Below are 12,056 nucleotides of genomic sequence, written 5' to 3' on the forward strand. Positions count from 1 at the left end.
CTTTAAGAGAGTGTGAGAGACTAGTATGCTGCATGCGCCACCATCCTAGAAGAGTCTAAGTGGCCAAGCAGGTCATAGGCTGCTGGCTGAAGAAGCAATGTCGAGTCCCATTTATGTTCTTTTCTGTATATATGAGTGGCAGATTCATGTACCCAATATTCATTCCTGGAGGTTGCTACGTAAATATTGATCCAGGCCTCTTGGATAAGATTCCTGTAACTTAGTACACATCTCCTTTTCCTCTAGATCCCTACTTGCTTTGCATTTATTTGTGCTGCCAGCCACTCCATGGAGAGAGATTCTCCTACTGTGGGAGCAGCAGCAGTATGTTTCCTTTCCAGGATCCATAAATGGGTAGTTAAGATTTTTTGTATGCTTGGAAACCTTCTTGTACTCTACAGATTTCAAACAAGCCTTGGCTTGCCAAGCAATTTCTCACTACCATGGCAGGAAAAGCTTCCTACCAGCAAGGTCTATTAGAATCTGGAATCACCTTGTAAGAGAAGTGGTGGAATCCTCATCACCTAAATCATTTACAACTGGGCTGAACAAGACATGTTTCCATCTCTTTTGTTACTAGGATTCTAGAGTCAGTGTGCTTATTTTTGTCCTAATCTTTTCCTAATCATCCTGAGTCACTTTGCATGTTGATATTCAGTTAGTCTATAGCTACCAAAGAGTGTGCATCTCAAAATATAGAAATGAGGGTGGTCACATGCTGATTTGTGTTTCGTCCATTATGTGTTAATCCAAGTTTGGATCACACACCCTAACTGTTCAAAGGTGATTTTTTTTTCCCCTTGAAAATGTGAGCGATAATCCTTGGAAGCATATTTGAAATGGAGAAGAGTTGAAAAAATATTTTTTTCCTGGCTTTTAAAGTTCTAAGCACATACTTTTCAACAGACAAAATGACTGCAGCTTGAAATAGGCCTTCATGAGGAGTCAGCTTGGCTTAGTTTGTATTAAAAAGCAAATCAGCCTTTTCATTTGACAGTTATCACTGTCTGAAGCTGTGCAAAGGTATGGGCTGTAGAGACCATAGAGCAGACACTCCACTCCCCAGCTGTACCCTATTACACCTTCTACCACCTTGGCAGTGTGGAGGAGAGACTATGCTAATATCTTAATTCAACCAGATGGGAAGATCTCCAATTCTCTTTCCCAGAACAGCTGATTTCCTTTCCAAGTCTTCATAATTCCAGGCTTAGAGAGAGAGAAATAGGTTGAAAAATACTTATGGATGTTTCTAAGTGTGATGAACCTTTAGATGATATGCCATTTAAGATAAAATGTATTAGTCTTGGTTGCTCTTTCATTTGTCTTTGCTTGGCTGTTATTTCCAGGGGGACTTTGGCGAGTCAGGATTTCCAGGGATTGCAGGCATGTTTGGGCCAAAGGTAAGACACTTATTTGTATCTCATGGGCTCTATAGTGTCTGTATAAGGCAGACATTCCATTCCTCACTTTACTGTGGCAGATGGATTACTGGGAACAGCCATGTGCTTCTTGAAGTTCCAAGCTCTTGGGAGATCCACTGCAGACTGGCAGCAAATTTCTTTACAGGTGCCTCTCCAGAAAGTACTGTACTCAAATGATGATTCCTAATTACTTTAGCTTACTTCTTTTTAGCTGTTTGAGCCACACTCAACTTCTAAAATCATCCCTAAAACACTGAAGTTACAGTCATCTTGGTGGAGCTCAGATTCCCACCAGGATGGATGGTGGGATGGAACATTTATCCTCTCTAATGTTCTTTAGACTCATGAATGTCTCTATTGCCCTTGCTCTGTCAGAAGAGACTCCCATCTTCATCATCTATAGTTATCCTATCAAAAGACCCTGCAGGGTGACACTGGTGTTGTGTGCCCTTATGTGACCTTAGATTTAACGGGTGTAAAACCTACATGAGATGTTCAGATAAGTTACCAAAGAAAAAGGACCATCCTGCTTTCTAGAGAATGGGGCGGGAGGCGGATTTGCAGAACATGGGAGTGGGCCCACAGTTTAAAAAAAAATCAGGACTTACATACAACTGGTCACATGTCTGTCTTTATTCCAGAGCAGTAAGCAAAGAAACAAACCTTGTGTGCATCTGTTGAGGGTCTTTAAAGATTTATATCTGATTTTTTTATCCACAGGGACCACCAGGAAACCTCGGGTTCAAAGGAATTCAGGGCCCACGGGGACCGCCAGGTCTCATGGTGAGTTCTTTGAACTTTATTCTAGTTTTAGAACTTCCTTGTTCACCCTCGTCTCCCACATCTGCTTCTTTTTCTCAAGACAGTCTGTGGGCCAAACCCTGAGCTGCACAAAAAGGGGGACTAAAGCGGACTTTAACGTAGCACATTTGACATACACGCTAATCAGAACCTGCAGTTCAGCTGGGTCATACAGTAACACAAGTACAAGATACTATGCCACCCTTGGCAACCTTTGTTCTCAACACCACATTCTAACTATCCCAAACATACCAAGTACAATTCTATTCCCCCTTTACTAGAAAACTGCAGTTAAGGGGCCAACAACAATTAGTTGCTTAAGTCACTAGGGTGAATTTTGATGTAAATGGAAGTTTTAAATTAGCTGTGTACAGCATGCTGTGTTACCGGAAGGCAATTTTTTACAATGCTGCTAGTCTCCAGTAGAGATTCCCCACCATGACGACTCTCAACTGTCCAATAAAACACTTCCCAAAGATATGGTCTCATGGTCCAGTCAGGTCTTATTTTACATACACCTTGTAGTGAATTCATTAACAGTGCACTGAAGTAACGGAAGTAGCAACCTGCAGTTCAAGAGCTTTATGGTGGAAGGAGGACAGGAGTTCTGGGCTATGAATGCCTATCCCATGGATACAATAAGTTAGTTCCCATCGCTGGGATTGATTTCTGAGGAAAAGGAAACCAGGAAGACACTTTTTTGAAAATGTATGAGATCCCAGAGATGCTCCTTAAACCCTTGGGCTCTCAACACAACAGAAGTTTTAGTGTAACAATTTGTCCTTTAAAATGTCTCTGATTCAGCTGTTAGGAATGAAAAGGCAACTCCAGCATCCTTAAAGGGGGCAAGAATGGGGAATCACTATATCTTTGTACTGGGTATGGAGCCCTGTGATATTCAACAGGTTGAGTTTGGTAAGAAATGACCTCCCTCCATTCCCTAGACCCCAGTTCATAAATGTCTTTCTCTTGCTTTCTGTTTTAGGGAAAGGAAGGTATCATTGGGCCGCTTGGAATTCTGGGTCCCACAGGAAGCTCAGTAAGTGTGTCTGTTTTCTCTGACCTTACTTTTTACAGCTCATAATGACTGCGGGTATTTAGACCAGTACTTGCTGCTTCCTCAGAAGTCTCTGAATTTCACTTCCTAGCTATGTACAAGTACAGCCTAAACCTCATTTGAATTAACAGGGCAAAAAAAGTTTTTTTATAGAATACGCCAACAAAAGTGCAGCTGCAGTCACAGGGGTAGTGGGAATTCTTAGTTTATAAATTAGCAACAGCCCTATTTAAGTATGGATTTGGGGTGGGAAGGATTAGACTGTTAAGGGTGATATAGTTTTATTTATAAACTGTGGAGCCCGATTTGGAAAAGAACTCCTCTCACATTTAGGTACCTCAGCAAGAAGTGAGATTTTCAAAAGAGTTTAGCACCAAATATGCTGAGCTCCTCTGAAAATTTGGCCAAGTATCACAATGGAAAATGTTAGTTTCTGAGCACTTCTGAAGACTTGGCCCAGGACTCCTATTCCCACCCCAACTCCTAAATCCAAAAGGGGGCACTCAGTGAAAACTTGCTAAAAAGAAAGAATAAAATCTTTCAAAGTCAGATAAAATGGCATCATAAAATAAGGGGGAAGCAGTGAAACGCACACAGGAACTGATGTTGATAAGGATTAGTCCATTAGTTTTAAAAGTGAGGAGGGATGAGCTGAATTAGATGTCCTAGGGAAGGAAATATGTGAAACTCTAATCAGCAGGTGGGGTTCAGAACAAGTACACATGTTGCAACTCTCTGACACCAAACAGCATATATGCACCAGAGGTGCTGTATCGGTTACAAAGAGGCTGCTCCCTTGCCATGCATATGTTTAGCCATACTTCAGTCTGGAAGTTTATAAACATTCCTTTTTGTTCACTCCACTTGTAATCTGTGAAACTTTCAATAACACTAGCCACTTTTTCCCCAAAGAAGGGAGACAAGTAAGACAACCAGCCCTGTTTTGTTTAGAGATACAGTTGGGCCACATGCAGAGTTTTTTTCTCCAAAACATGTCAAACCCTCAACATGATGATTACTCTTATTAGAAGCCTGCTAGATTCTAATCACGTTCTATGTGGTTCTTTAAATAGGGTCCCAAAGGAGACAAAGGCAGCCGTGGTGAAACGGTAAGTGCTCTTCCAGAATTCTTCAGGTACTGCAGCTGCATTGGAGGCTGTTCTCAAATTGGGTAGACAGAGGATACCAGACAGGTGGAATAAGAAGGACCAAACTAAATCAGCCTTTCATCTTTCCAAGATAGATACAGTGAGTTTCATCCAGTTTTTACTGTGTGCGCATTTTTCAGAGGAGACTTTTTTATAAAAAGATGTCCCTTTCTGCTCTGCGTAGATATTAAAGATCCGAAGGCACTTTTCAAATAACTGGGGCTTCTGCCTCAATATCCTTTACCATAATTTCCCTTCCCACCATTGCTGTCCAATACGCTGGGCCCAGGTTTTCTGCTGCCCTCCAATGGGGCTGCATTTTGATATAGCTTCTAAACCATACTGGGAACCCTTGGGATGAAAGACACTAGGTTAGAGCATGCAATCTTTTGACAAACTCCTCCTGATTTTCTTCTGCAGGGTTTTCAAGGTCCAAGGGTGAGTATTTCAGACAACTGTTTTCTGGCTGTCGTTATCCTTGCTTGAATAATCAGATGCTGCAAAGTTAGGAGGGAGTGAGAGGAACTATGGACAGTAGGGAAAGTTTTAAAAATGGGGGGATGGCATGGGACCAGAGAGGTGCAGCCATGTGCCACTACGGATGGCTGAGACTAAGGATGAAAAAAGCATGAGAGCTACATTAGGAGACAATATAGCATAGTGAAAAGTTGCACTATGGGTAGATATGGCCACCGCCTGTCCCCACAAAGGGTTGAGCTGGAGGACAATAATATGTTGAAGAGCTGGAAGATTTTTGGGAGAGAACAGATATGGGAGGGGGCTCATCTTTTTCTGGGATATAAGGATGAATTTCACTGCTGGGATTTTACTCACTGATGCTTTTCTCTTTAGGGTCCCCCAGGCCCACGAGGACGCCCCGGGCCTCCGGTAAGTACATCGGGAAAGGGTTCAGAGGATGATGAGCTCTGTTATTGAAGGTGGCTAGGCCCTATCCAAAGAGACTGTTCACTCCTTTGGAAATTACACTTTGACTTCTCCTGTAAACTAAGGATAATAAACTACTTCACAGGGAGTTTACATGTCTGAATGAACTAATGGCTGTAAAGCACTTGGAGATCTGTAGCTCTAAAGTGCAATATAGGAAATAATATTGCTGCTACTCTCCCTTCTGTAGTGAGGACCCCACAGGAAAGAGGGATAATCTCAAAAGGGGATCATAAATTCTTTAACAATATTATGCACTGATCATAAAAATCAGTCACAGTTAAGTTTTTTCTTTTGGTTTTTAGGGGCCAACAAGAATTCCAGCTTCATTTGTAAGTTGCTGGGTTTTATTCTATACAATAAATTTGTTATTGTTGATAGTGAGTGAAGTTATGATATGCACATGTGAACATATGCAGAGCTCAGAAACTTGCAAGTGCGCTGCTTTCCCAAGCTGATGTCCACTAGAACATCCCCACTACATGGACTGAGCAGAAGATACCATTCTAGCAGGATATTGCTTGTATCTGGCACCTAGATATAGAGAAACATGTACTGCCTGTGCCAAGGGCACTGATCTCCTAAAATGCCATCATCATATTTTCCTCTACCAGCAACAGGATGGCTTTGGTGCAGCATTCCAGACAATGATGGACATGAACACTGCACTCAAGTCTACAGAGGTACCAGCATGCTTTTCAACCTACCACGCTTTGATACAGATGCAGAGTGCTGCACTGTGTAATCCTAAGGAGGGGAAACAGCCTTTCATGCCACCTTGCCTGCTCTTATGTAAAGCAAGTCCATCTTCCCAATTGCCTTCCATGATCCTATCCCTCTACCAGTATATAACACAAAGCCTAATGCATGGTTCTTACTCAGCTGACTTCAGTAGGAATTTTGCCTGTATAAGGACTGCAGGATTAGGCTTTGCTTTGTTAATCTTGTGCAAACCTTAACCTTTCCTTTCCCACATCTCTTTTCAACGAGATGTCCAGTCTCTCTTGATAATTTAAAAGACTCTCAATCTGAGCTGTGTTCAAAATGTTTCTATTCAGGAAGAGTTGTGCTCTAGATTACAAATGCATTGCTTCTTTTCTAAAGAACTCCACTATTCACACTGAGAACAGACAAGTATGTTTAAGGCCCCCATCAGTTCCAAGACCTAGAATGCTTCTATTCTGCTGTTGGAAAAAGGTGGGGAGGCATCATCCCCATCCTAAAGTAGTATTGCAAAAGTTTAGCCAATGCACATTATTGCCAGGACTGGGCTGGGCTGGGCTGGGCTTCCATCAGAGAATGCTTGTGCTCTCTGAATAGAATCCTGGGGTGTTTCTGCCCTCTTAATATTTTGTTTCTCTTTTGGGGAACAGTGATGAATAGCTGGGACCATCTAGTGTCAGTCATGCTTCCTTCTTTAGAGTGTGCATGTGGGAAAGTTCCCAATTCAAAACAGCTAGCTGTGACTGTTTGGACTGAGTTGCATTGGTCACTTCCATTACTGAGTGTGCCTTTTGCCTGTGGTATTTTTCCCAAGAATACAAAGAGATCAGTTACCATTGTTACGGGTTCTGATGCCGTGTGTAGCCAAGGCAGCATTTGTTTGTGGGGGATTCTCAAACTGCAGCAGTTCTGTCAAACTCAACAGTCAGTGCCTGACTGCCATCTTCTCTCTTCCACAGCAGAGCTATCAACATTCTGACCTTCTGATGCTAGACCAGGAAGGAGAGATCTTTAAGACTCTACACTACCTCAGCAACCTCATCCAGAGCATCAAAAGACCCCTGGGAACCAAGGAGAACCCTGCACGCATCTGTCGAGACCTCATGAACTGTGAACAGAAGATGGGTGATGGTAAGCAGCACAAGCATGTCCTGGGAATTCTCCCAGCCGCAAGAGGGATACAGGTATAGGGCCAGTTAAAGCAGGGGACTAGCTTTACAGTATGCAGAGAAATTAAAAATCACTTCATCTCCTGACACCTTTCTGGATCTCATGCATGGGAAATGCTGACTGGTTCACTCACCCATTCTTCCCGATTGCTCCCTTTCTTCAGGTACTTACTGGATTGACCCAAATCTTGGCTGTTCTTCAGACACCATCCAAGTCACCTGTAACTTCACCAAAGGTGGACAGACATGTCTCAGCCCCATCACTGCCTCTAAGGTACACACAGTTCTACCGCTGTCTCTCAGCGGGCTTCCCCTCCCACTAGAAAGCAAATGCTATGTTGTTAAAGTAGGATTTGGGCAGTGCCTAACACAGTATGTTGATTTGTGCCTAAGGGGGTAGAATTTACTACTGCTGTATCAAATTCCTCACATTATTGGGTATGTATTAGTTCCTATATTACTGTTTTAACAGTTTTGCAAAAAAAAATTGCTTATTATTCTTCCCCAATTACATTCTAACACTGTTCTTTGTCTGTATTATGGCTGAAACCATGACAACCCTGATTAGACTGGCCCACCTCCTCTCTAGCTAGTGTACAGTCCATAGTGATCAAGGAATGAATGCTAAGGTTCTACCAACACATGGGTAATTTACCAGTATCATTAGTAGAAGTAGGTGAATATTCCAAACATGCTTCCAAAAATATTTTGTTGAACTTTTAAATTAAGTCCCTTCGTTCATGTCTTTTTGTATTCGCTTTCCATAAATGATTGTGAAAAACACTTCAGCTCACATGCACAAGCACTTTAGAGTGAAATCCTGTCTTAATTGACTTCAATGGGAGCAGGATTTCACCACAGAATTTTAAATTCCCCCATGCATGTCTCTACAAAGAGGTGCTTGCAAATGCACTCTCATCCAACTTGGGACCAGAAACAGTATTGTATGACTATAAGGTGGATAGAAAGCTGGCTAGATCATCGAGCTCAATAGCTCCATGTCTAGTTGGCAGTTGGTATCAAGCAGAGTGCCCTAAGGGTTGGTCCTGGGGCCGGTTTTGTTCAATATCTTCATTAATGATCTGGAGGATGGCATGGACTGCACCCTCAGCAAGTTTGCAGATGACACTAAACTGGGAGGAGTGGTAGATACGCTGGAGGGTAGGGATAGGATACAGAGGGACCTAGACAAATTAGAGGATTGAGCCAAAAGAAACCTGATGAGGTTCAACAAGGACAAGTGCAGAGTCCTGCACTTAGGACGGCAGAATCCCATGCACTGCTACAGACTGAATGGCTAGGCAGCAGTTCTGCAGAAAAGGACCTAGGGGTTACAGTGGACAAGAAGTTGGATATGAGTCAACAGTGTGCCCTTGTTGCCAAGAAGGCTAATAGCATTTTGGGCTGTATAAGTAAGGGCATTGCCAGCAGATCGTGGGACGTGATTGTTCCCCTTTATTTGACATTGGTGAGGCCTCATCTGGAGTAGTGTCTCCAGTTTTGGGCCCCACACTACAAGAAGGATATGGAAAAATTGGAGAGAGTCCAGCAGACGGTAACAAATTATTAGGGGGCTGGAGCACATGACTTATGAGGAGAGGCTGAGGGAACTGGGATTGTTTAGTCTGCAGAAGAGAAGCATGAGGGGGGATTTGATAGCTGCTTTCAACTACCTGAAAGGGGGGTGCCAAAGAGGATGGATCTAGACTGTTCTCAGTGGTACCAGATGACAGAACAAGGAGTAATGGTCTCAAGTTGCAGTGGGGGAGGTTTAGGTTAGATATTAGGAAAAACTTTTTCACTAAGAGGGTGGTGAAGCACTGGAATAGGTTACCTAAGGAGGTGGTGGACTCTCCTTCCTTAGAGGTTAAGGCCTGGTTTGACAAAGCCCTGGCTGGGATGATTTAGTGGGAATTGTTCAATATCTTTGAGCAGGGGGTTGGACTAGATGACCTCCTGAGGTCCCTTCCAATCCTGATATTCTATGATCCAAGAGACAATTCAGCCAAAACAAGCCACCTACATACTATGAAACATCAAACCAATCAGAAACAGAATAGTGATGCTTGCTGCATCAGCACCAATGGTGGATGGAGTCCATGCAAAGTCAGGAGCCTGCAAGGAGTTAATAAGCTGTTCAGAACTCACGGTTGGCTTCAAGAAATCCTGACATAAAATGGAGAGCCCACTTGCCACCTGAAAAAAACAAAAAAAAACCCCACAACTGCCATTAATTGGTCCCTTAACAGAGAAGCCATTGAGACCAAATTTTCCTCTAGATGGGCTGCTACTAGTTCAAAGATGTATTGGCTGGGTAGTGTGGTGAAAGTTTGTCCTGTCACTGCCCCTACTGCATGATTCACTAGAGGACTTGTCTTCAGGATTGTTTACAGAGCCCTGAACTCACACAATGTTGCAACTGAGCAGAAGATTCAATAGCAGGAGGACTGGAATTCTGCTTGGTCAAAGCACATCCTGCTTTTTGCCGCCTAGGCTGGTTTGAAAACATTTTTCAAACCCTTTGTTGTTTAAAGCTGTGCCAGACTAGTCTAATAGAACTGTGCAGTTATGATAGATAGGCCTCATCTCACCCTGCTTCTTTGCAGAAGCAAGTTTTGAACCAGTGACTCATTACTTTTCTTCCTAGATTAACAGGTTCCTCAGTATATTACAAAGTCAGCAATCTCTGTGTCCCCTGCACAGGGAAGCAAAATCAAACACAAGAAAACTCTCCAGGCTGGTTCAGCATCCAGCCAGGATCACATTGGGCATATAGATTGAATACAAAAAGGGCTCCCAGTTAAAACTTTAATTCCAGAACCCTGTGACGTTCACATCTGGAGTCAGTACCAGCCCCCAGACCTACACAGTAACAAAAATCTTGTCTGTAGCACATTACAAGGACTTCCCTGTGATTCTGAACTGATTCACCCCACAACACCTGTCTAAATTGCCCATTTAGCAAAGTGAAAAAGTTGGACACAGGCATGGGCAGCAGGTATCATAGGCCAGGAGAGGCTAAGCCTCCCCAAACCCAGGCCGTGGCCCCACCCATGCTCCTCCCCGAAGCCCGTGGGGGCTCAGCTCCAGCTGGTGGTCTGGGGCTTAGGCCCACCAGCAGCTTGGTGCTGGGGCTGAAGCTCAGGGGTTTGGCTGCAGGAGATAGGGGGAGCGCTTGGGACTCCTCTGTTGGGCACAGGGGGCGCTCCCGATGGGCTAGCCTCCCCCAAGGGGTTGAGGGGTTCACCTTATGCCCATGGGGACAGCTGTAATGTACACTAAATATCTTTGCTGCTGCTTGCACTAACTGCACCACTCTAAGCCTACTGGGTGTACCTTACTCACTGTCTTTGGGATGGGATGTCTTAGTTTTCACATTATCTCTGTCTCCTTAACAGCTGGAATTCAACATTGGTAGAGTCCAGATGAACTTCCTTCACCTACTGAGCTCGGAGGTGGTTCAGCACATCACCATCCACTGCTTAAACATGTCAGTGTGGAGGGAAGGGTCAGCTGAGAAGCCTTCAGAAAAAGCTGTGCGTTTTAAGGGCTGGAATGGACAGATATTTGAGGCAGAAGGGCCGTTCAAGCCCAAGGTGGCAACAGATGATTGCAAGGTACAGAGCCCCTACTATGTGGCCAACAAAGCAGCTAAACCCCCCACGCACCCCCAAACTGACCTCAGCGAAGGTGGGAGAACTGGAGATGCAGCATGCCCAGTTAAGGGGGCTTCACGGGGCCATAAACCAGAAGACATTAAATTTAGCCAAAGTCTAAATACCTTTAGAGCATGCTGCAAGATCCACCTATTTGTCAATGCTTCCCCACCCTGACCAAAGACAAGGGAATAGTGCTGGAAGAGCATTAGCCTCTGAGCAATTTGCATACAGATCTAGTAAACCTGGGCAGCACTTACATTCTGCAGTAATAGGTACTGTACAAACATTTCTAAATAAAAAGGGTACTCAGATGAGTTTTCTGCTTGGAGGCAGTGTGATCTAGCATATAGAGTCAAGAGATCTGTCTCCTATTCCCAACTCTTGCCCAGGGTCACACTGAGTCAGGGGCAGTCATTCAAGTCCACACTTGGAAGGGTAACCTCTAATTTCAGGTGCCCAGCTTAGAGGTTTCATTTTCAGTGATGCTGAGCACTCACAGCTTCTACACACTAGATCACATTGCCACCAGTTCATTGTTATGGCAACTTACCTGTCTCAAGATATGGCTGAAAAGCCCTATCTACTGATGGAAATTATTCCTCTCCAGAGGGAGCTACCCACTCAGCTAATTGACTCCTTCCCATTTTCTCTCCCTCTTGGTTTAGATTCAGGATGGACACTGGCATAAGACTGTCCTTACGTTTTGGACACAGGACCCTAACCAGCTGCCAATTGTCAACATCTACAACCTTCCACCATCTGAGCCAGGGAAACAGTATCACCTCGAGGTCGGACCCGTGTGCTTCCTTTGAACTGTGACCTCTACAGTGCTCCAAGGTTTTGACCCCTTTTGGGTGGGCCTACATGTTTAAGTAGGATCCCCCGTCCCTCTTCAGCACAGATGGCTGGGCCTTATTTGGGTCAACTGTTGCTCTGGCCATAGAGCTCAAAGTCTTAAAGAACCTCGATCTCCTGAACTCAGCAGATTCTCCAGCATAGTCTTGAGAGAAATTTTAAAAAGCAGAACAGTGGGGGGGATGCTGGCATCAGCCAAGACATGAACAGTAAAGGGGGATCAGGAACTTGAAGGCCAGATGTCACAAGCAATTCCACAACCAAAGAAAGAGAGAGAT

At 44.0% G+C, this 12,056-nt stretch overlaps 1 protein-coding gene and 1 long non-coding RNA gene across 28 annotated transcripts in view; one reads left to right on the forward strand and one right to left on the reverse strand.

Annotated features, from left to right (window-relative positions):
- The window catches only part of LOC120386915, a 34,406-nt gene extending 26,759 nt beyond the window's left edge, over positions 1-7,647 (reverse strand). Inside the window, exon 1 of the long non-coding RNA XR_005589979.1 lies at positions 7,399-7,647. This is a non-coding gene — a long non-coding RNA (uncharacterized LOC120386915). The remainder of the gene's footprint in view (positions 1-7,398) is intronic.
- Positions 1-11,761, forward strand: part of LOC120386909 (collagen alpha-1(XXVII) chain B-like) — a 278,660-nt gene extending 266,899 nt beyond the window's left edge. For 26 of the 27 annotated variants that reach the window (XM_039506933.1, XM_039506934.1, XM_039506924.1 and 23 more), the window contains 12 exons: positions 1,347-1,400; positions 2,142-2,204; positions 3,208-3,261; positions 4,353-4,388; positions 4,848-4,865; positions 5,280-5,315; positions 5,678-5,704; positions 5,987-6,055; positions 7,055-7,226; positions 7,429-7,538; positions 10,663-10,881; positions 11,589-11,761. In XM_039506933.1, coding sequence (XP_039362867.1) covers positions 1,347-1,400; positions 2,142-2,204; positions 3,208-3,261; positions 4,353-4,388; positions 4,848-4,865; positions 5,280-5,315; positions 5,678-5,704; positions 5,987-6,055; positions 7,055-7,226; positions 7,429-7,538; positions 10,663-10,881; positions 11,589-11,735 — 1,005 coding nt within the window. In that variant the 3' untranslated portion in view covers positions 11,736-11,761. The remainder of the gene's footprint in view (positions 1-1,346; positions 1,401-2,141; positions 2,205-3,207; positions 3,262-4,352; positions 4,389-4,847; positions 4,866-5,279; positions 5,316-5,677; positions 5,705-5,986; positions 6,056-7,054; positions 7,227-7,428; positions 7,539-10,662; positions 10,882-11,588) is intronic. The other variant, XM_039506944.1, reaches the window with a different exon arrangement.
- The last annotated feature ends 295 nt before the right edge of the window (positions 11,762-12,056 follow it).

Source organism: Mauremys reevesii, linkage group 19 (assembly GCF_016161935.1).
Source record: "Mauremys reevesii isolate NIE-2019 linkage group 19, ASM1616193v1, whole genome shotgun sequence".
Taxonomy (NCBI): domain Eukaryota; kingdom Metazoa; phylum Chordata; order Testudines; family Geoemydidae; genus Mauremys; species Mauremys reevesii.